The sequence below is a fragment of the Nuphar pumila genome, chromosome 2 (genome assembly GCF_984573655.1).
Source record: "Nuphar pumila chromosome 2, dmNupPumi1.hap1.1, whole genome shotgun sequence".
Taxonomy (NCBI): Eukaryota; Viridiplantae; Streptophyta; class Magnoliopsida; order Nymphaeales; family Nymphaeaceae; genus Nuphar; species Nuphar pumila.
In genome coordinates this window covers 81,504,742-81,529,671 of record NC_143250.1, presented here as the reverse complement: position 1 = coordinate 81,529,671, position 24,930 = coordinate 81,504,742, and the positions used below count along the sequence as shown (strand labels likewise).

The following is a 24,930-nucleotide window of genomic DNA, read 5'->3' as shown; positions in this document are numbered from 1 at the left end:
TGGACAAATATACATATGCATTCAACATAAGCATGCTCACTTAGGTAATACATAAAGTTGAACATGTATCAGTTATTTTTCTTCATATTCATCTTATCTTATCATGAATGCATAATGAACAATAAATGAACAAAGTTGCTTTATAAATGATAAGACACAAGGTACGATACATAAACATGGTTTTCAACCATGAATATGCTTAAAAAATGATAAGTCATAATGAACAATAAATGAACAAGGTTTTTAACCATGAATGCACCTCAAAATGATAAGACACAATGTATGATAATATAAACAGAGTGTTTAACTATAAATGTGCTTCAAAAATGATAACCCACAATGTATAATACATAAATAAGGTTTCCAATAACGAAGGTGTTTAAAAAATGATAAGACACACTAAATAATTCATATACAAGGTTTCTAACCATGAATGTGTTTCAAAATTGATAAAACAAACTTAAAACAAAAAAATAATCACAATGCCTTTTTATAAATCAACAAGCTTGTGAAGGTATGAACATTTGCAAAATAAATTTGTGTGTGTCAACGTATATTTGCCGATCTCGTTAAAGAGTATTTCATCATAAGAGGTTCACATGCTTGCTTTCTTTGTGAAGGTCGCACTATATTTGCAAAGGTAGTATTATGTTTACAGAGGTATAACTAGAGTGCAAATGTTGACATTCGCAACATGTATCTACGAAAGTAAGTATATATTTGCGGACTTTCTTAAGGATCATTTACTTAAAAGAAGTTTGCAGGGTGTCTTCGCGAAGGTTGTACTGTATTTACGAATGTCATACAATATTTGTGAAAGTTCGCAAGTTTTCAATTACAGAAAGTTCACATGGCATACGCATGAATTTTTAGGCTATCGCAAATGCATGGGACGAACTTGATGAGCTAGAACCTTTTAATTATAGAAGGTTCGCATGGTGGTTGCAAACTTGAAAAGATGCATGTGTTTGATGTGCAAATCTCCTTTGTTGGGATGAAATCATGCTTGGTTCGCAAATTTGTTTATGTCAAATTCATGAGATCTGCAAAATCATCATGTGAATATTTTTTTTATTGAGAGGTTGCGCGCTTCCTACAACGTACCTATAAATCGCGCGAACCTCAAGAGGTTCGCTTGTACGAAAGGTAAAAATGTTCTAAAAAAGTTATGCATCCGAAATTTTGAACATGGGGAGGATTTCGCAAATTTTAGGGCATTTCGAGGAATGTGTCATTTTGCAAGGACAGTATGATCATTTAATGTTTTTAAAAAGTTACAGAGATTTGTGTTTGGTTTCAAGCATGCACTAAGATACATGATGCAGCTTGTTTGCAAAAGGTTTTCTGTGGAAATTTCCGTCCAGATTCTGATGATAAAACTGTCAATTCAGAATGTTATCATTTAACATATCATAGAATTGAATCACCTGTACACAAAAATTACAAGAAAGCTTACAACAGTGCATGCATGCTGTTGCACTTTTAGTATAGCTTGTGATGATATAAATAATGCCTCCTAACAGCTCAGAAACAGCCGTGCTGTAATCAAGTCATCCTCAACAATGATTTGTTGCAAAGAAAGAAAGGGGGAGGAAGGTGCAAGTTAAACAGCAACAATTTTGAAGGAATCCACAACGGTGTGTAATTTGTCCTTCATCTTATCCCACCTCCTTTCATTGGCTCCTGTTGTCAGAGTGTAAAACTTACCTGCAAGAAAGTGTATAACATAATAAAGAAATTTGCTATAACACACCCATGCACACACACACACACACACACACACACACACACATGCTAGCTAACTGGTGCTTCTGTGTGTTTGTGTGTGCTCCAAAATGTAGGAATGTTGTTTTCGTAAAGGGAAGAAGTTCAAGCATTTTGGTTTTAATTGTCAAGTCTTTCGAAAGAAACAGAGCAACATTCACTACTATACATAAGAACATACTCAGGGAATATAAATCACCTGCTAGAGCGATTGTAAAATCCATTTCCACAAAAGGATCAGTGGATCCTGTGAAAAGTAGTTTAAGTGACCACATGAAGTCAATGGTCTTCCTGACCAGCTGCTGAAGTCAGGAACCAGATGGAATTGCCTATTCTAGAGTGTTTCTCAAGAAGAATATTGACCTTACAGAGGATGTGCTCGATGGATTTAGTGTGTATTATCCAAAATGTGGGCATTTTGTCAGGGGAAAACAAAAACAAAGTTGTATCATGCTGCCAGTCATCTAAGCATTTCTAAGGAAAAACTTCTTAAATCCATTTATATAGACTAATTTTCCAAGATATATGCCCACATGGGTGAAAAGAAGACATTATTATCTTCATTGTATGTCTGACCCGATCCATTTGTATAATGGATCAGGTCCAGATCCAGTTCATGTATTGTAAATTATTATTTTGTAAAAGGGTATTTTCGTACCCTAATGTTTACACTTTATGTTAAATAGAATGAGAGGGCAGTCACGATGGATTGAACCCTCCTTTCAGCTGGAAATTTCTCTCTCCCTCTCTTCTCTTCTCTCATCGTAGATTAGGGTTTCATTCTTTCATGGTATCAGAGCTTGTTGTGGATCTGCGTGAATCTGCGTGAAGAAAGCAAGGCGTGGATCTGCATGAATCTGCGTGAAGAAAGCACAGCGTGTGCATCAGCGTGGATCTGCATCAACGTGGATCTGCATCATCCATCTGCGTGAATCTGGGTGTGAATACCCAGCGTAAATACCCAGTGAAGAATGTCTGGTCGTGAATCAGCGTGATTTCAGCCTGCGTGAAGAAAGAAAGCCCAGCCTGCGTGAAGAAAGCCCATCTGCGTGAATCTGCGTCTGCGTGAAGAAAACCCAGCCTGAGTCTGCGTGAGCAAATCCCAGCGTGAATCCACCAGCGTCAGCAGAGTGAACTTATCAGCCGTGAATCCCAGCGTGAATCTGTGTGCCGTGATTTGAATCTGTGTGGTATTGTGGCCCTCAAATACCTAGCGTGAATCTGTGTGAAGAAAATCTTTGTGAAGAAAATCTGTGATTTCTTTCAGCCGTGTGTTACAGCATCAATCTGTGTTTTCTTTTCAGCCGTGATTGCTTCTTTGTGAAATCAGGTTCATCAGGTTTAATCCCTGTTGTTTTCCTGCTGTTTTTCCTACATTTAATCTCTTGATCTGTGGTTTAATCCCTGCTAACCATTGTTAATCTCTTGATCTGTGATTTCCTTTTCCTTTCTGCTGTTTTTCCTGCTAATCACTGCAAATCATTGTTAGCCATCTGTCATATCTTATCTGTCTTTTTTTGTTAGCCGAGTTCTTTGTTCTTCATACCTAAGTGTCAGTTCAAGCATATTCATCAAATGGAATATACTCACGGGCAATTATGCCTGTCAAGTTTTCTTGGTCAACTAGTCTCTGAAAAATTGAATAACTGTAATTTCTTGACCTGGAAAAGACAGATTATTCCGTTTATAAAAAGTCAGGACCTTTCTGGTCATCTGGATGGATCGGTCCCACCGCCTCCAGAATTTCTTTCGCAAGAAAAGGTGGATGATAAAGGCGAACAATCTGTTGTTTTTCACAAGAATCCAGAATATGTTGCTTGGATGAAGAGAGATCAATCGCTAGTGGCATATATCACTTCAACTCTTTCACAGGAGGTCCTTATTGCTCTTCCTGATGATTGTTCGGCAAAGGAACTGTGGGATATGTTAGTTCAAACATATTCACAAATTTCTGAGGCAAGAATTATGTTTCTTAAGCGAGAATTTCAAATGCTGAAAAAAGATTCCATGTCTATTATGGAATACCTGAATAAAATGAAAGGCATCACAGATCAGTTGGCGGTTGTTGGGTGTCTCGTCAGTGAAAAAGATAAAGTACAACAAACCTTGAGTGGATTGGGGCCAGATTATCATGTTATGACGACAACCTTACTATGTTTACCAGAACTTCCAAAGTTTGAAGATCTTCGTGCAAAACTGTTGCAATATGAGATGAATCTGAAAGGTTCCTCTGAAGCTTTTCATGGGAATTCCGGAACACAAGATGTGCTGGCTATGGGAATGAGTTATGGTCAAGGTAGAGGAAATTCTTTTCGAGGAAAAGGAGGACAAGGGAGAAATAACTATGGAGGTCGTGGCATACTTCCAACACCCAATGTTCAGGGACAAAGACCCATTCCCACATGTTTCCTATGCAACAAGAAAGGACACATTAAAGCGAACTGTTGGTTTAATCCTCAAAACAAAGGGAAAACTCCACAAGCAGAGGCTAGAAAGGATGGAGAAGTAAAAGAGTTGTTGTTGGCAGCCTTGGCAGGATTGAATATGAAACAAAATGACAAAGGAACTTGGTATGTAGACTCTGGAGCAGCTACTCATGTTACAGGTGATGTAGGTAAACTCTTGACTCTTACACCTTATGTTGGAAAGAATAGCATTATCACAGGAGATGGATCACATCATGCCATCTCACATACTGGAAATGCCATTATACACATGTCAAAGTCCTCTCTTAAACTTCCAAGTGTCATCCATGCTCCTAATATTCAAAAGAACATTGTTTTTGTCTCAAAGCTTGTTGATGATGCAAATGCTTCAGTTGAATTTACTCCCTCTTCTGTTTATGTCAAGGATCTTCGCACGAGGAGGACATTCGCTGAAGGAAAACGATGGGGCAACATGTACATCTTCCAAGAAGATCCTTCCTTCATTCATCCCAACTATTCATCCTTGAAGCCTCACCAAGTCTTTGATTCTGATTTTTTATTTAATGTTTCTGAAAGTAATAAGCCAAGACTTTGGCATAGTCGTCTTGGCCATTGTGGTCGCCATTTTATTGAAAAACTTATCATGAATAATCTTATTCCTAAGTCCAGTCTGAGTTCAGAAGTCGTTGATACAAAATGTTCTAGCTGTCATCTATGTAAGAGTCATGTCTTACCTTTTGCTTCCATTAATAAAAGAGCTTCAAGGCCATTTGAGGTCATTTGTTCAGATGTCTGGGGTCCTGCTCCAATTAGTTCTTTTTCTGGCAGTAAATACTATCTTATTTTCGTTGATAGTTATTCACGTTATACTTGGATATTCTTTATGAAGCACAAATCAGAAGTTTTTGGATTGTTCCAGAAATTCCACTCTTTCGTTCAAAATCATTTCTCTACCAACATTCTTAATTTCCAGTGTGATGGAGGAGGTGAATTCTCCTCGAGTGACTTTGTTAATTTTCTTCAACATAATGGGATAAAGAGAAGAGTGTCTTGCCCTCATACACCTCAACAAAATGAGATTGCTGAGAGGAAGCATCGACATATTGTTGAGACTGCAATGAGCATGATGCACGGGAGCAATCTCCCTACATCATTATGGACTGAGGCCTTCCACTCCACAGTTCATGTGATAAATCGCTTGCCCATGAATATCTTAGAAAATAAGTCACCATACTTCTCTCTTTTTGGCATACAACCTGATTATCATGAATTACGTGTGTTTGGGTCTGTTTGTTATGTGCACATTGATAGCTCACTCGGGCACAAGTTCCAAGATAAAGCTTTGAAATGCAGGTTTATAGGATATGCCGAAGATTACAAAGGGTACAGGTGTTATGATCCCCTGAGTAAGCGTGTCAAAATATCAAGGAATGTTATTTTCGATGAAATGAACTTTGCTGATCAGGATAATAATTCAACTATGGTGGATACTGATAACTCAAGCTCCAGCATTGAGGTATACTACCCATGGTTAAATTCAGAACTCTTCTCCAATGGTACAGTAGAATGTCCAGAAAATTGCAGTCAGAATGAGCCACATGAGGATTCAGCCAATGAGACTCAAACGGAGGAAACTGTCACATATGACTTGGAGCCAACAAGGTATAAGGGAATTGTGTACACTCGGCGAGAGAAAGAGCCCTCATTCACTTCTTGTTCGAACACGGATCCATCTGGATCATCCGTTTCGCAGCAAATGGATATCAGAAGATCTTCACGGATTCGACATCCACTTGACAGGTGGGTAAGTTATAAAAAATTTTCAATGGATTTTCAGTTATTCTTGACATCCATAAGTAAAGAGGATGAGCCTCTTATGTTCTATCAAGCTGCGAGCTCTAGAAGATGGGTAGAAGCAATGAATGAAGAAATGGAGGCCTTACATGAATGTGGCACATGGGAGATTGTGCCTAGACCACTGAACAGAAATGTAGTTGGGTCAAAATGGGTGTACAAGATAAAATATAAACCAGATGGGAGCATCGAAAGGTACAAGGCTCGACTGGTAGCCAAGGGATTCACACAAGAGGAAGGCCAAGACTTTGATGAAACTTTTAGTCCTGTTGTCAAGATGGGGACTATTCGTATTGTGTTGAGTCTAGCCATTAAACATGGATGGACATTGAGCCAGCTGGATGTGAAAAATGCTTTTCTGCACGGGGATTTAAAAGAAGAGGTTTACATGGAACAACCCACTGGATATGCAGAACGAGACGCCAAAAAATATGTATGCAAATTAAAGAGAGCACTCTATGGTTTGAAACAAGCTTCTCGTTCCTGGTTCGACAGTTTTTCTCTAGAAATACAACGGCATGGCTTTTCTAGGTCTCTTCTGGATCACTCATTATTCATTCACAATGAACAAGGAGTTACTACCCTTCTGTTGATATATGTTGATGATATCATCATCACAGGGAATTGTAAAAGCCACATTGAGCAGGTGAAGAAGTTATTAAATCAGAGATTTAAGATGAAAGATTTGGGAGAGCTGCGATATTTTCTTGGGGTAGAAGTTGATAACAAGAATGATACACTTACCCTTACTCAACACAAATATACGCTGGACATTCTCGGCAGAGCAGGCATGACAGATTGTAAGCCGTTAACAACTCCAAGTGTCATTCATCATAAATTGAGTTCACAAGAAGGGAATATATATGGAGATCCCACTAAGTATCGCAGTTTAGTTGGCATGTTGCAATACCTGACTTTTACTAGACCCGACATAGTATATTCAGTTAATCAGGTATCCCAGTTTATGCATGAACCTCGTGTGTCACATATGGAGGCAGTCAAACGTATACTTCGCTACCTAAAGGGTACAGTGGGTGATGGGCTGGTATACAAAGGCAAGGAAGAATTAGATCCAGGTGGGGGCCATGAGATTATTACTTATGCTGATGCTGATTGGGCGGGGGATCCAGACGAACGACGATCAGTATCTGGTTATTGCAGCTTCATTGGGCCAAACTTGGTATCCTGGAGCAGTAGAAAACAAAAGGCGGTTGCTAGATCGAGCACTGAGGCCGAATACAGATCAATGGCCACTGCCACGGCCGAGGGTACATGGATAAGACATCTTCTGACTGAAATGGGAGAGACGATTGTTCGATCACTGTTGCTGTGTGACAATCAAAGTGCCATCAACATGTCATTCAATCCCATTCACCATAGTCGAGCAAAGCACATTGAAATAGATCAACATTTTATCAGGAAAAAGGTTGAAGACAAAGAGATTGAGCCCATGTATGTGTCAACAAAAGAACAAGTTGCTGATATCCTCACTAAAGGGTTAACAAAGGATAGATTTTGGTTTTTGAAGAACAAGTTGTTCATGGTCCAACACCATGCACAACTTGAGGGAGGCTGAAAAGAAGACATTATTATCTTCATTGTATGTCTGACCCGATCCATTTGTATAATGGATCAGGTCCAGATCCAGTTCATGTATTGTAAATTATTATTTTGTAAAAGGGTATTTTCGTACCCTAATGTTTACACTTTATGTTAAATAGAATGAGAGGGCAGTCACGATGGATTGAACCCTCCTTTCAGCTGGAAATTTCTCTCTCCCTCTCTTCTCTTCTCTCATCGTAGATTAGGGTTTCATTCTTTCAATGGGCTCCGCACACCTGGCCAGGGGGTGGCTCAATTGTCCTCAGTTGAAAGGACATCCGAGTTCAAAATCTGAGGGGTGCATCCCGTGTACAAGCCGAAGCAGAAGGGAAACCTTTTTCTGGTGGGTGGGGAGAGTTCCCATGCAGTTTTACGCTAAGGACACCAAAACAGGCCATGGTCAATGTGACACCTCTCAGCCCGTAACAGGAACATCCAGAAAAAATTGGTGGTTTCATCACTAAAAAAAATCCAATACATATACTTTTCTTTTTTAATAATTCAAATTTTAAAGCTTTTTATTTTTCCTTTTCAATAATTTTATCCCACATAAGAGAACCAAATGAACTTCCAAAATGTGACCAGTCATTAAGTCGAACTCCAAACAAAATCTACAGACTCCCCTTACAAAGATGAATGATTGCATCAAAACAAGGCTATGGAGCAACATCAACTTCCATCTAACTAGCACATTAACCATGAAATGCAGCAAAATGGGGCCGTTATATAAATATTGACTCACAAAGTTCTAGCCTAGATTAAATATCATGTGTTAAGTCCGTGACACTTCATATTAAGTTGATGCTCATGGACGGCTACAAGAGAATGCAACTGTCTACTAAGGTATGAGAAACAATTAGTAGCTTTCCATGATAGTAAGAATCCAACTGCCTACAAAGTTAGAACAACATCCACCTAACGAAACACAGAAAAAGTGAGAAGCTAGCTGTCCTGTTCCTACATGTCTAGAATAGTACCAAAAAATACATGAAACCCGGACTCCTGAAATGTTGTGAAGTGATAATATTGGCTGCATACGATTATGACAGTGAAATGATGTGTCTGGGTCTTGCACCTCACCACTTGAATGACTATTGAAATTTAAGCAAGGATCTGCCTCTATCTCTTGCAGACTTGACACAAAATAGAACAAATTGCAAGAAAAATATTTGGTCCTCAAACACATTGGAAATTTGAAATACTAAAAAAACATTAATAAGCAAAACTGATTAAAAGAACAAGAAGATGGTCTTCTCCACACTTTTTGAACAAAAAACAGGGTATGAATTCGTACCATTGCCGATAGAGATGGAACAAAGAGCATGGCGGGTATAGTTTAGAGCCTCAGCAATAAACTCAAAGGTGTAGTATGATCTCCCATCAACAACATGCTGCATAAGAAAAAACATGTAGTAACCTCTACATACAAAGGCCCATTATACCATAGCCGGAGATGAGTCAATCAAGTTCTTATTTTTATTAGAATTCTTGCTTGATGTCATTTGAGAAAAGATGTAGCAAAACCTAGAATATTGCTTTGCATGAAGTCTAACTATATGCAAGGAAAGATGACTCTTAAATTACTGAACTACATGAGCACTAGCGTGTCGGATATCTAATCTAAATGAGCTTAGGAAATAGCTCCCAGAAAAGTGCAGAATGTTGAAATCACAAAAAGTCTTGTACTGAACTCAGATAACTCAGGCAGCATCTAGCTAGAATATATATATATATATATAGAAGCATCCATGCTTGCAGCAAAGAACCATATCTAAGGAGTACTGAAATAGCAAATAGTAACAAAGATCAGCATATGGGAGTGTAAACTGGCTACAAGTTAAAAAATGAAGATCATCACAGAACTACAAGAAAGTGCTGAGCAGTGTAATCCTGAAAAAATGAAAATGCACACAAACATCGGCAGGAAGGTCACTCAGGCAAAATCTTGTAAGCAGGTAAGATTTTCAGTATTAAGGTTAGAATACAATGCTTAACTAATAGGGACAGTGCATAACAAAAATGTCAACAAATTCAGCCACATGAAAATAAAAGAACACTTTTTTATGAAAGTCTTATCATCCCAATGTAATAAACTCAACAGTCCAGAATAAGATGAAACCGATGCCATTTATGTGAAAGATCAAATATGAATATAGGTTTATCTGGAAAATGTTTGAAGCTCATCATATTCAATCTTCAGCATGGTAATGAGTCAGGGTCCGGGTATGGTGATAAATAAGAAGACCCGGGTCCAGACCCGAAGGTCCGATTAATACATGGACCCAGGTATAGTTTATGAAATTTTATACTAGACCCGGACCCGACCTGAGTTACAATTAAGACCTGCAAATTTTCAATGTAAAAGTGATAAAAAATATGGTTTTACCGGGTATGGTCCGGGTTTGGTTCATGTAGTTCTTATCGGGTACGGGTATGGTTTTTCTTATAGTGGACCCGATTAGATCCGGGTTAGGACCCGATTCCATACCCAAAAATCTTCTCCAAGTATGGTTCCACCTGGGTTTGAACCAAACCCGACCCATTGACACCCCTAGTAATATTTAAGCTGCATCACTTGTTCTCCAAATACAAAAATACACAAATTCTGAGCAATGATGTATGCTTGTAACCTAGGTTAAGATCCACTTAGTCACTAAGCTAGAAAAACATCAAGCCTAGGCCAATGAAAGATAACAAGACATGATTGTAAGCTAGAAGCATGCGACTCTAAAGTACATTTCTTACATAGGAATGAGAAAATGAGGCTACAAATAATGCGAAGAGCAGATATATTCACATTTTTCATATAAATTATAATAAAAGTCGGCATCCCATGAAACATTATTCATGATTTACCGAAAGGGTAAATGGCCAAGGGCATCATCCATAGCAAACTAAGGAAATGAAACCAAAGGCTAAACAAAGTTTAAACTAGTGATGCCTTTTTCAGCCATCCAAACCAATATTGGAAGCACTCATGGAGATCTCAAGCTTGCTAAAAGAATGCCATTTCTTACCAAAAGCACAACCACTCATACACAACGAAGGACATTAGGAACCAGACTTGGATATTACTGGGGAAAGGTCTGGCCCAGAATAATATTCAGTTTGAAACTGAACCCAAGCATCATACTTGAAGTACATATCTTAGGTACCCTCTATGGTGTCAGATTTGGGCTCTTATTTTCTCAGCTCAGCATAAACCCAAACCGATCATACATTATCCAGATTAGGGTGAATCCAAATGTGTCAGGTATCTGATGCCCTGGCAGCCTACATGCAGATACACAAACACAAACACACACATGCTAACCTCCATGGCATCGAGTGTGTATCAAAATGACCACCAATTCCTTTTGCCCAATAACAAATTCTGAAACACCATTAGTGCATATTTGCATCAATTTACACCAAGGACCCTTTAGTTTGTGTATATGAGTAAGAAGGTATAATTGCAGTGAACTTGTTGATGTTTACAAAAATTTATGGAAGTAAACAATGCCACGCTATTTGCTCTGCATGTGCATGCTAACATCTACGGCCTTCATATTGCATCAAATGTCCACCAAATCCTTTTTCAATAACAAACTATGGAATAAATTATTGTGAGTACTTACATCAATGTCACCAAGGGTATTTCAGTACATTCATACAGAATACATGATAATTGTGAGCTGGATTTCTGAAGTACAATTAACAGATGCTTTTTACGTATTATAATTTTTTTTAACTATCCCAGTGGTGACAATGTATGTATGGACCACCATGCCAGGTTAAAACTTCATTATGTGCAAAAGGATTTAGTGAACTTGTTAGCATCCACTAACCTTACCGATGTTAGCGAATATATGTTATATGTGTGTAGGAATATGTGCAGCATGGATACTTCTAATGACCAGCATACCTGTGCTGCTGTTGGTAGTTCATAGTTCTGGTGCTGGGCGCTTCCGAGTGCTTCCACATTTACATATTCTACATATCGTGTATACTCTCTCTCTCCGTGTGTGTGTGTGTGTGTGTGTGTGTGTGTGTGCCACCCAGACATACAATGACATACCATAAACCTGTCTTGATATCCATACATCATAAGGAACAGAGACAGAGAGTGTAATACCAGCGAATTTTTGGTTAAATAGATAAATGAGATATAATAGAAATTCTGAAGCATGTTTTATGATTTCGAGTATACGGTTGTGTTCATATCAAAATTTTGAAGAAAATGATCTTTGTTTCGTCAAAATTAGAGTTAAAATTAGTTTGGAGCACCCCCGAAAGGTTTTTGGGGACATTTGACCAAAAAGGGTGGACCCTCCAAAAGAGGAGTTGACCCCTTGCTTGAAAATGACCCTCGAGGGTCGACCCTCTATAAAGAGAGTTGACCCCTTTTTGTGTTTTGGTGTTGTAGGGCATAAGGGACCACAAGGGTCGACTCCCTGCCTAGAAGAGTTGACCCCTACGGCGCAACGTAGGTCGGTTGGACCATGTGGATCGGAGTGGATCCGATCCACCTCAACCCATATGAGTCACCTCACTTTCCCATAAACCGTACCCCCTTTCCCCTCAGCCCCCTACCTATTGCACCACCCTACCCTTGCCCCTTCCCTACCACACGCAAACTCGGTTTGCATTCACACCATCACCGCCCCTCTTCTGGTTCAGATTCTGCCTATAAAAAGGGCAGTCTCCCCTCTCGTTCCAGACCCTCTCTCTCTCTCTCTCTCTCTCTCTCTGTTAGGAACAGGCAGCTGGAGGTTCGCCCTCCCACTTCCTGTTTCTTTCTGTTTAGAGAACAACTGGAGATCCCGCAACCACCACCTTCATTTTTTAGTAAAGCTCTATCGGACTTGGAGCTGCAAACTGCATAGAACTAAGGTAGGTTTGTAATGAAAAGAGGCGGAAGCACCAATAGAGCAAATGTCACTCTTAAAGAGTGACTACTAAAGCCAAGAACACAAACACCAAATGTGCACACACAAAAAACTCTCAAATATGGAAATGACTTAAAGTCATAAGTTGGATATTATTGAAGAAGAGAAGAGAGAGGGGTATAAACCCATACATTTAAGAGGGGAAGACCTCCTCTATTTATAGAGGAGGGAAGCACTAAAGGAACCACAAGGGGGGGGCTCCCTTGTAGTCGTTGGGAGCCCCAACGGTCAGAAATCTGACCGTTGGAGCCCCAACGACTACAAGTGTGGGGCCCCCTTGTGGTCTTTACAAAAAGGAAAAATAAAGAAAAAAAAAAAGAAAAGGAAAAAGGGAAAAAGAGAAAAAATAAAAAGGAGAAAAATACATAAGTGGTTTTACAAGAATACCCCTATCGGGTATTTATCTAAATGAGAAATAATATATATACATATATGTATATACATATACTTATATATATACGGATGTATATATATATATAAGTGTATATATATATATATATTTTAACACGCCCCCTCAAACTTTACGGGGAGAAGACCGAAAGTTTGCTAAGGAGGAACATAAATCGTGGAGTTGGAAGCGCTTTGGTGAAGAAGTCAGCCAGCTGATATTCTGAAGTAACATATGGTAACGAAATAGTCCCTCTGAGATATTCGTCTCGAACATAATGGCAATCCATCTCGATATGCTTTGTCCGTTCATGAAAGGTGTGATTGCTGGCAATGTATATCGCACTCTTGTTGTCACAGCAGAGCTTGGTAGGAGTGGAAATGAGAACGCCCATGTCGGCAAGGAGACTTCTGAGCCATACGATTTCCATAGTTGTCATCGCCATAGCCCGATACTCGGCTTCAGTAGATGATAAGGAGACTTTCTGCTGCTTCTTACATCTCCACGAGATGAGAGATTCTCCTAAAAAGATACAAAGACCCGTAATTGAGATACGATCATTGGGATTGCCTCCCCAGTCAGCATCAGTAAAAGCAGTCAATTCAAGAGATGAGGAAGAGGATAAGAAGAGTCCCTTTGAGATGGTATTTTTGATATATCGCACAATTCTCATTACGGCCGCCATATGAACTGTGGTAGGTGCGTGCTGGAACTGGCTTGCTGCATGAACCGCATGAGCTATGTCAGGACGGGTGATGGATAGATAAGTGAGGGATCCAATTAATTGACGGTAGGGAGTTGGATCTTCAAGAAGAACACCATCTTCAAGTCTAAGTTTTGCATTGATAACTTCGGGAGTCTCAACTTTCTTTTCGTCAGATATTCCTGATTTGGTACAAATTTCAGCAGCTAACTTCATCTGAGATAAGATGTATCCACGTTCGGAATAAGCCACTTCAATACCTAAGAAATATCGTAAATAACCAAGGTCAGACATATCAAAGGTATCTTTTAGCATAGACTTAACATCATTTACTCCCTTTTTGTCATTCCCAGTGATGATCATATCATCAACATACAACAGAAGCATAATAATGGAGTCACCTGTTCTCTTCACAAAAAGAGCAGTGTCAGTATAACAAGAAGAAAAGCCCAAATTTATTAATACGTTACCAAATTTATTTAACTCCGCCTGTGTAGTTATACACTGCCGGTCCCAAGCCCGGATAAAGGAGGAGGGTTGCGGTAGGCCTGTGACAGCCAGCATAAAAACTTTGTCATATCCTATGAAAATGAACCAATATGAGAATTTCGTTGGGGCGTTCCCTACTGAGCGACGCGCTGTACTCTCTAGGCCCGGAGGCAGTGATAAATGTGCAAGGGTTGCTAGGTCGTCGCCCAGAAGCGACGCGTCACACCGGCGCCCGGGTGTGGTGTCAAATAGGCAAGGGTTCCCTCACTTTGTTGGACGGGTGGGGGTAAAGAAGTTAGTCCAAGACCATAAAATTAGGTTAGCCACTTGGAACATAGGGTCTTTAACTGGTAAGTTGGTAGAGTTAGTAGATGTTATGTGTAGGAGAAAGATTGATATTTTATGTCTTCAAGAGACCAAATGGGTAGGTGAGAAAGCTAAAGTGATAGAACCTTGGGGATATAAGATTTGGTATACAGGAATAAATAGGAATAGGAATGGAGTAGGGATTGTTATGAGTCGTCAGTTTATAGATAATGTAGTTGAAGTCCGTAGGAAGGGTGATAGAATTTTACTTATTAAATTAGTATTAGGTACGGATATTATTAATATTATTAGTGTTTATGCACCTCAAGTAGGTTTAGATGATTCCATTAAGCATCAATTTTGGGAAGATTTAGATGGAGTAGTACAAGAGACATCTTATGGAGAAAAGCTTTTCATCGGCGGTGACCTTAATGGACATGTAGGCATTAGTAGGGATGGATTTGAGAATATCCATGGAGGCTATGGTATAGGAGAAAGAAATGAAAGTGGAGAAAGGATTTTAGATTTTTGTTTGTCCTATGATATGATCTTAGCAAACACTTGGTTTAGGAAGAGGGAGTCTCACCTAGTAACATTTAAAAGTGGGGTTAATACGAGTCAGATAGATTTTTTCCTACTTAGAAAGAGAGATAGGGGTTGTTGCATCGATTGTAAGGTTATACCAGGAGAAAGTGTAGCTACACAACATAGAGTCTTAATTTTAGATCTTAGAATTAGACAATGCCGCAAAAGGGATAGACATAGGATAGATCCTAGAATTAAGTGGTGGGCACTGAAAGGAGCTAAACAAGGAATGTTTGTAGAGCAGGTAGTTAAGGAAGTTGATTGGTGTCTCGAGGAGGATTCAGAATCAATGTGGAATAAGATAGCGGGTGGTATGAGAAAAGTAGCTAAGGAGGTATTGGGTGAGTCTAAAGGCGGTGCACCACTAGGTAAGGATACATCATGGTGGAACGAGGATGTCAAATTAGCTATTAAGGTTAAAAGAGAGTGTTATAGAAATCTAAGTAAGAGTCGTGATAATGAGAATTTGGAGAAGTATATGATAGCAAAGAAGGAAGCTAAAAAAGTTGTTCGAAACGCGAGGGCTAAGGTATATAAGGAGGTTTATGACAAGTTGGATACCAAAGAAGGCGAGAAGGATATTTATAGGCTTGCAAAGATGAGAGATAGGAAATCGAAGGATTTGGGTATGGTTAGATGTATCAAAGATGAAACGCAAAGGGTTTTAGTCAAATATGAGGAGATTAAGGAGAGATGGAAAGATTATTTTGATAAGCTATTTAATGATAGTCATGCTCAAGATCTTGGAGACTTCTCCATTCCTTTTCATGAGATAAATCGTGACTTCATGCGCAAGATTCAAAAGAAAGAAATTGCAGAGGCTTTGAAGAAAATGAAATCAAGAAGGGCAGTTGGCCCAGATGGTATACCTATCGAGGCTTGGAAATGCTTGGGAGAGAAAGGTTTAGAATGGTTGACAAATCTTTTTAACTTGATTTGGCGAACAAATAAGATGCCTAATGAGTGGAGGAAGAGTACTTTGGTGCCTTTATATAAGAATAAGGGTGATATACAAGATTGCACAAACTATCGTGGTATAAAACTCATGAGTCATACTATGAAACTTTGGGAGAGGGTGATTGAGTCTAGGTTGAGGAAGGTTGTCATGATATCGGAGAATCAATTTGGTTTTATGCCTGGAAGATCAACTATGGAAGCTATACATCTTCTTAGACAACTTATTGAAAGATATAGAGAGAGGAACAAAGATTTGCATATGGTTTTTATTGATTTAGAGAAGGCATACGATAGAGTACCTAGGGACGTTCTCTGGTGGACAATGATGAAGAAAGGTGTTTCTCTCAAGTACATTAGTATAATTAAAGATATGTATGAAGGAGTAGTAACCAATGTCCGCACTTGTGGAGGGGTGACAACCAATTTCCCGATAACGGTTGGGTTACATCAAGGATCTGCTTTAAGCCCTTTCCTATTTGCGATAGTGATGGATGAGCTTACGAGATCAATTCAAGAAAATGTACCGTGGTGTATGTTGTTTGCTGATGATATTGTTTTGATTGATGAGTCTAGAGCTGGGGTTAATGCTAAGTTAGAATTATGGAGACAGACATTGGAAGCTAGAGGTTTTAAGTTGAGTAAGAGTAAGACTGAATATATGGAATGTCGGTTTAGTAAGCAACGAAGTAGTGATGGGAGTGTAGTGAAGCTTGGTGAGCAAGATATACCGGTGAATGATTATTTCAAATATTTGGGATCCATCATTCAAAAGTATGGAGAAATTGATGGAGATGTAAATCATAGGATAAAGGTTGGGTGGATGAAATGGAAAAGTGCTACTGGAGTGCTGTGCGATCGTAGAATGCCATTGCGGTTGAAGGGAAAGTTTTATAGGACGACTATTAGACCCGCTTTACTATATGGTACGGAATGTTGGGCTGCCAAGAGACATCATATTCAAAAAATGAGTGTAGCTGAGATGCGGATGCTTAGATGGATGTGTGGAAATACAATAAAAGATAAGATTCGGAACGAAGAGATACGTAAGAAGGTAGGTGTTGCACCCATTGAAAATAAGATGCGAGAGAATCGTTTACGGTGGTTTGGACATATTCGGCGAAGGCCTAATGATGCTCCAGTTAGAAGGTTGGAGAAATGGGAAAATATATTAGTTAAAAGAGGTCGGGGTAGGCCTAGGAAGACTTGGATGGAGATGATAGGAAAGGATATGAATGCTTTGAACCTCACCGAGGACATGGCGTTGGATAGAAATGATTGGAGGAAAAGGATTCATGTGGAAGACCCAAAATGAATTTCTTTTTTGGTTCATATCGCTGACCCCAATTGTTTTGGGATGAAGGCGTAGTTGTTGTTGTTGTTTGTTTGTTGTTGTTACTAAACCTATCATACCAAGCTTTAGGTGCTTGCTTAAGACCATATAAAGCCTTTTTTAATTTCAAAATTTTTCCATTTAAATCCATACCTGGAGGTGGTTCCATATACACTTCTTCATTTAAATTACCATTCAAAAAGGCATTTTTAACATCAAGTTGAAAAATTGGCCATTTTTTAACTGCGGCTATAGCAATAAGAGCTCGAACACTAGTCATTCGAGCAACGGGGGCAAAGGTTTCATCATAATCTACCCCATACTCTTGGGCATATCCTTTGGCTACCAACCTAGCCTTATATCTTTCCAATGAACCATCACTCTTAGTTTTCACTTTAAAAACCCATCTACATCCAATGGGTTTCTTGCCATTGGGAGGATCAATGATTTCCCAAGTTTGTGCCTTTTTAAGGGCATTAAGTTCAAGTTGCATAGCATCATTCCAATGAGCATATTGCTTAGCATCATTGTAATGAGATGGTTCATGAAAAGAGTGAAGAGCAAGAAGACATGCTCGAAAATTAGGTGAAAAAGAATCATAAGAAACAAACCTATTTGGTATTTTAGAAATTCGATTTGACCTTCTTTGAGAAGTCTCTTCGATGGACTCATTTTGGGAAAATCTTTCAAGGGCACAAGGAGGATTCCTTTCATTCCTTCTAGAGTAGACTTGTATTTGTCTTGAACCATTTTCTTCTAAGTTTTGATCATTGCTTGGATGTTCAACAAGATCTTCATTAAGGAATTTATTAGGATCAATATGATCATCTTTAGGCAATAAGTCAAATAAGAATGAATAATCAATATTTTCATTTGGTTGGGGCGAAAAACCACTTTCCTCTTCAAGGAATGTGACATCTTTAGAAATATATGTTAAAATGTATACTCAAAAACATTATTGTAAGTATAAATATATATACTTATATACCTAGAGATACGTATACATATGTTATATGTATACGTATCTCTATATATAAGTATATATATTTATACATTTTTCCCCTTTTTACCCGAAAAGGGTATTTTAGTCCTTTTACACTTTTGCGCATATTCCATTTGGAATATGTTGTAACTTTTTCTTTATTTTTTAATTTCTTTTATTTTTATTTTTTCCTTTTTGCTTTTTCAAAAAGGTGCCTTGGGGGTCTCCCCAATAGAGTCGTTGGGGAGCCCCCAACGGTCACAATTGTGACCGTTGGGAGCTCCCCAACGACTCCTTTGGGGAGCCCCCAAGCACCTCCCACTTCTTGTATAAATAGGGGTGTTCCCCCTTGTATATTGTTAAGCTTGAGAGTCTCAAGCATTCGGTTCCTTCTATAAAATACATGCCATTGTGCATGTTTATTATTTTTACGCTTTTGCGTATTTGTTCAAGTATTGTGAGAGTGCCTTCGTGCACATCCTTTTTCATATTCTTTGTGCTCGTATGTGTATTGTCTTTTCATAGACAATTTTACATGGTATCAGAGCAAGGTTGATTATTGAAGATCGTGGGATTCTCTTTTTTTCGAGTGCCTCGAAAAACGTGCCTTCCGATTCTTGGAGATTGAAGTGGTGGATCTTTCTTCTCAAATATTTTAGAAGGATCTTGTGCAAATTTGGTGTTGGAAATATTGTGTTGGTACGCTTTTTTCTCTATCTCTCTTCTCTCTAATGGGTGAAAAAGAGTCCCATTTTGCTCTTGGTTTCAAATTAAATGGGTCCAACTATCATGTTTGGGCCGGAAATATGGAGGCTCATATAAAAGGGAAAGGGATATGGGGATATGTTCTTGGCACTATTCCGGAACCGGAACCCAAGATTACCATAGTTAAAGAAGGCGAAATCAAGATTCTTGAGGGAGAAGAAAGAACCAAAGCTCTTGAAGAATACTCCAAGAAACACGATGAATGGGAAATGAAGAATTTCAAGATTCTCTCTTGGTTTTTCTCATCCGTAGAAACCAAGATTAATGCCAACATTATTAAATTCAAAAAGGCATCGGAAGCTTGGCATTATCTTGAAAAAATGTACACCTCAAGGGATCTCTCTCACAAGTATTACCTTCAAAAGAAGGCTATCTTTCTCTCCCAAGGTGAAATGACGATTAGGGAATACTTTGCCGATCTTTCCTCTATTTGGGATGAGCTTGAAATGCTTGAACCTAAATGGAGTGGAGAGGAAATTGAGCTCCGTCATAAGCAACTTGAAGAAAATCGGTTCTTCAACTTCTTAAATGGGCTAAGGCCCGAATTTGAGCAAATAAGGTCATCTCTTCTCTCCTCTTTCACTCCCCCTTCTCTTGAAGATGTTCTCACCAAGTTAAGTGGTGAAGAGACTCGTATGAATTTATGTAAACAAGGACCAAATGTTCTTGCGGTCCCTTGTAATATTGAAGAACATAGTGAGGTCAATGCCGTATCAAGACCCAGAAACAATGTAAAAACCTTTCGTCCCCCTCATTTTAAATTCCAAAATCAAGGTGAAAATGGTGGTCAAAGAGGAAGAAGGGACTATAGCAAAACTATTTGTCATTTTTGTAAAGAACCGGGACACATCAAACCCGTATGTCCTAAATGGAAGAGACTTCTAGCTATGGCTACTACTAGGGTACCACAGAAGGATGAGGCATCTTCAAGTGGGACCCTTTCTATAAATCAAATAGTGGAAGCCCTTCAACCTCTCCTCAAGGGATCTACCTCCGGTGCGGCCGTATCCACGTCTTCTCCTCCAGGTAAAATCTCTTGGCTTTTGGACTCTGGTGCATCTTTTCATATGTCCCCAAACTTTTTGTCACTTTCCGATTATTTGAAAAATCGTTCCCCATCTTATGTCTCCATTGCTGATGGAACCTCTCTTGAAATTAAAGGAATAGGTAATTTTGAAACTCAAGAGTTTTCTATTCCAAAAATCAGATTTATACCTAAACTTAACTTAAACCTCCTCTCTGTTTCTCAACTCACGGACCATGGCTGTGATATTAAATTCTCTTGTGACAAATGCTTAATACAGGATCGCCAGTCCGGGAAGTTGATTGGGGAAGGCTTTAGAAGAGATCTATACTATATGGAATCTCTTCAAGTTCCAAAAGTTTTGTGTAATGTTGCCCGACATAAAGATATAAATGTATGGCACAAAAGACTTGGTCATCCTAATATCACCAAGTTATCATATTTACATTTTGCAAAAGACCTATGTAAAAGCTCTTTTTCTTGTAAAGACTGCATTCTCGGAAAAATGCGCAGCTTACCTTTTGAGCAAAGAACTATGTTCTCTTTCAAAACTTTCGAAATTGTTCACTCAGATGTTTGGGGACCCGCACCTGTGGTTTCAAAAGGAGGTTTTTCTTATTATGTAATATTTGTGGATGACTTTTCTCGTTACTCGTGGATATATTTTCTTAAGTTTAAACATGAAGTGTTTTCATGTTTTAAAAATTTTCACTCAATGATTAAGAATCAATTCAATAGCAACATAAAGATTTTTAGAAGTGACTCTGGGGGAGAATATCTCTCCAATCACTTTAAGGTATACCTTGAGGATCACGGTATTATTCACCAAAGGTCTTGTCCTAAAACACCGTAACAGAATGGGTTGGTTGAAAGGAAACATAGGCACATTATTGAGACCACTAGAACTCTTCTTATATCTCAAAATATTCCTAAAAACTTTTGGGCCGAAGCAGCCCTTGCTTCTGTTTATTTAATAAATTGTCTACCATCTAGGTTATTAGGCAAAATATCTCCTTTTCAGATTCTACATAAGCTTGAACCTGATTATAATAGGTTAAGGGTCTTCGGATGTAAGTGTTTCATACTTACGGATAAGAATGACAAGCTTTCACCCAAGGCTATCCCTTGTGCTTTTCTTGGTTATTCCGAAACTCAAAAAGGGTTTCGTTGTTACGATCTTCGAGAAGATAAGCTATATGTCTCTAGAAATGTAACTTTTTTAGAAAATGAGAGTGGCTTTGAAAAAAATGTTTCTCAACAAGAAAATTTTGATTACTCCTTATTTGACTTGTTATCTAGTAATGATGACATATCCAGTGATGATGATGTATCATTAAACCATGATGAGGAAAATGATGAAGATATTGGTGAACATAATGATCCAGAAAATAGAGTTCCAAGTGAGCCTATTACCTACTCTCGTAGAAACCAAGACACCTTTAGAAGTGTTATTGATCAATATAGTGAGCTTTCCACTCCTCTTGACCATAGAAGATCTGAAAGAAATAGAAGACCTCCAACCCGCTTTGTATCGTTTGATTCTTTTTCACCCCGATATAGGGCTTGTCTTAGTGCTATTCACTCTTATTTCGAACCAAGAAATTTTGCAGAAGCTAATAAATGTATAGAATGGCAAAATGCCATGCAAAGTGAACTTAACGCTCTTAAAAGGGCAGGAACTTGGGATTTTCAAACTCTACCTATAGGAAAGAAAACTATAGGCTGTCGATGGGTCTTTAAAGTTAAAACTAAGAGTGATGGTTCTTTAGAAAGGTATAAAGCTTGGTTAGTTGCTAAAGGGTATGGGCAAGAGTATGGAATTGATTACGAAGAAACCTTTGCCCCTGTAGCTCGGATGGTTACCGTTAGGTGTCTTATTACTATTGCATCTATTAAAAATTGGAACATTTTTCAAATGGATGTTAAAAATGCTTTTTTAAATGGTGATCTTAACGAAGAAGTATATATGGATGCCCCACCAGGCATGATAATTCCTAAGGATAAAGTTCTTCGTCTTCGTAAGGCTCTCTATGGCTTAAAGCAGGCCCCCAAAGCCTGGTATGATAGATTTATCAGTGTAATGTTGGAAAATGGTTTTTCATCATGTTATACTGACACTGCTTTGTTTACTAGAAAATCTAATGCAGGGATTGTAATTCTATTACTTTACGTTGATGACATGTTAATAACAGGTGATGATGTTCAAGGAGTCAAGGGTATTAAGTCTGTCTTGACTTCAAAATTTGAGATGACAGACTTAGGTTTTCTGACATATTTTCTTGGAATTGAGGTTGCCTATTCGCAACGTGGTTATTTTCTATCTCAATCTAAACTTGTCTGCGAGATTATTGATAGGTCAGGTATTTCTGATGACAAAGTATGCGAAACTCCTGAAGTTGTGGGAGCAAAAATGAAGGTTGACGACGGTGTGCCTCTAACCGATCCTACCCCTTACAGGCAGTTGGTAGGGTCTTTAATGTATCTTAGCATTACTCGACCCGACTTGTCACATGCTATACACATCGCCAGTCAGTTTCAGCATGCTCCTACAACCATTCATATGAGTGCTGTGCTCCGCATCATCAGATATTTGAAGGGAACGGTAAATAAGGGAGTATTTCTATCCTCTTCCTCTGAATTGAAATTGCTTGCTTATACTGACTCAGATTGGGGAGGTGACCCTAGTAACCGTCACTCCACCACTGGTTTCTGTGTTTTCTTAGGTGAGTCCTTGATCTCGTGGCGATGCAAAAAACAACAAAAGGTCTCCCTGTCATCCACTGAAGCCGAATATAGAGCCATGGCATCTACCACCATGGAAATAGTATGGATTAGAAGCCTCTTGGAAGATATGGGAGTAGTTGTCAAAGAACCAACCAAGCTTTGCTGTGACAATAAAAGTGCAATCTACATTGCCAAGAACCACACATTTCACGAGCGAACAAAGCATATAGAGATGGACTGCCATTATGTCAGGGAAGAATACTTGAAGAAGGTCATTGATCTGCCATACGTGACATCTGAGTATCAACTTGCGGACTTCTTCACAAAAGCACTTTGTTCGCCTAGATTTCATTTCCTTCTTAACAAACTTGCGGTTATCACACCGTAAGTTTGAGGGGGGGTGTTAAAATGTATACTAAAAAACATTATTGTAAGTATAAATATATATACTTATATACCTAGAGATACGTATACATATGTTATATGTATACGTATCTCTATATATAAGTATATATATTTATACATTTTTCCCCTTTTTACCCGAAAAGGGTATTTTAGTCCTTTTACACTTTTGCGCATATTCCATTTGGAATATGTTGTAACTTTTTCTTTATTTTTTAATTTCTTTTATTTTTATTTTTTGCTTTTTGCTTTTTCAAAAAGGTGCCTTGGGGGTCTCCCCAATAGAGTCGTTGGGGAGCCCCCAACGGTCACAATTGTGACCGTTGGGAGCTCCCCAACGACTCCTTTGGGGAGCCCCCAAGCACCTCCCACTTCTTGTATAAATAGGGGTGTTCCCCCTTGTATATTGTTAAGCTTGAGAGTCTCAAGCATTCGGTTCCTTCTATAAAATACATGCCATTGTGCATGTTTATTATTTTTACGCTTTTGCGTATTTGTTCAAGTATTGTGAGAGTGCCTTCGTGCACATCCTTTTTCATATTCTTTGTGCTCGTATGTGTATTGTCTTTTCATAGACAATTTTACAATATAAAGTTTGTTTTTAAGTATGTCAAAACATCGATATCCTTTTTGTTTTTCGCCATATCCCAAAAAAATGCATTCAATAGCCCTAGGGGAGAGTTTATCATTCTTGTGGGTTAAAACAAAGCATTTGCATCTAAAAATTCTTAGTCTTTTATAATCGGGAGACATATTGTAAAGTTTTTCAAAAGGAGAAAGATTTTTCAAGGAGGACGAAGGAGTTCTATTGATAAGATACGAAGAGGTTAGAACCGCCTCGGCCCAGAAAGATTTTGGAATGTTTCTTGAGATTAATAACGTTCTTGTAGTCTCTATTATGTGCCTATGCTTTCTTTCCGCAAGGCCATTTTGTTGTGGAGTGTTGGGGCAAGAACGTTGGTGAAGAATTCCATTTTCTTTCAAATAGGTTTGAAAATCATTGGACATATATTCGCCTCCCGAATCGGATCTAAGAATAGATAGATTTCCCAAAAATTGGTTTTTGACCATTGCATGAAATTCTTTAAAGAAGGAAAAAACTTCGGATTTACGACTTAGGAAGTAAATCCATGTGAATCGAGTAAAATCATCAATAAATACCACGTAATACGAAAAACCACCTTTAGACAAAATAGGGGAAGGTCCCCACACATAGGAATGAATAAGTTCAAATGGCCGAGTGGTAAAGTAACTTCTTTGTGGAAATGGAATAGCTTTAGATTTCCCAAAAATGCAATCTTTACAAGTCATGTGATTGTCTTTACAAGTATTGTTCAAAAACGGAAAAAGAGACATTTTTACAAAATTTGGATGGCCAAGTCTCTCATGCCATATTCCAATACTTTTGTCCTTTACAAGATTACATGATGGGTTAGATGGAAGAGTCAAAAAATCCATAAAATAGAGGTCACCCCTTCTATGGCCTTGCCCAATCAGCTTCCCTGACTGGAGATCCTGCACGGTGCAATCCTTGGGTGAGAAAGAGACTTGGCATCCATGATCGGTAATTTAAGATACGGAAAAAAGGTTTAAATTTATTTTAGGAACGATTCTTACTTTAGGAACAAAAAAGTTTTTAAAATTAAGAGATCCAATACTTTCAATTTTTAATAATGTACCATCGGCCGTTGAAACACAAGA

The 24,930-nt window shown here is 38.5% G+C and overlaps 1 protein-coding gene across 2 annotated transcripts in view; it reads right to left on the bottom strand.

Moving 5' to 3' along the window:
* Positions 1 to 1,340: 1,340 nt before the first annotated feature.
* The window catches only part of LOC149845843 (psbP-like protein 1, chloroplastic), a 61,483-nt gene continuing 37,893 nt past the window's right edge, over positions 1,341 to 24,930 (bottom strand). The window contains exons 7-8 of one of the 2 annotated variants that reach the window (XM_089997752.1): positions 8,941 to 9,037; positions 1,341 to 1,707 (exon numbers count right to left, since the gene is read on the bottom strand). In XM_089997752.1, the coding sequence (XP_089853878.1) occupies positions 1,604 to 1,707; positions 8,941 to 9,037 (201 nt within the window). In that variant the 3' untranslated portion in view covers positions 1,341 to 1,603. The remainder of the gene's footprint in view (positions 1,708 to 8,940; positions 9,038 to 24,930) is intronic. The other variant, XM_089997753.1, reaches the window with a different exon arrangement.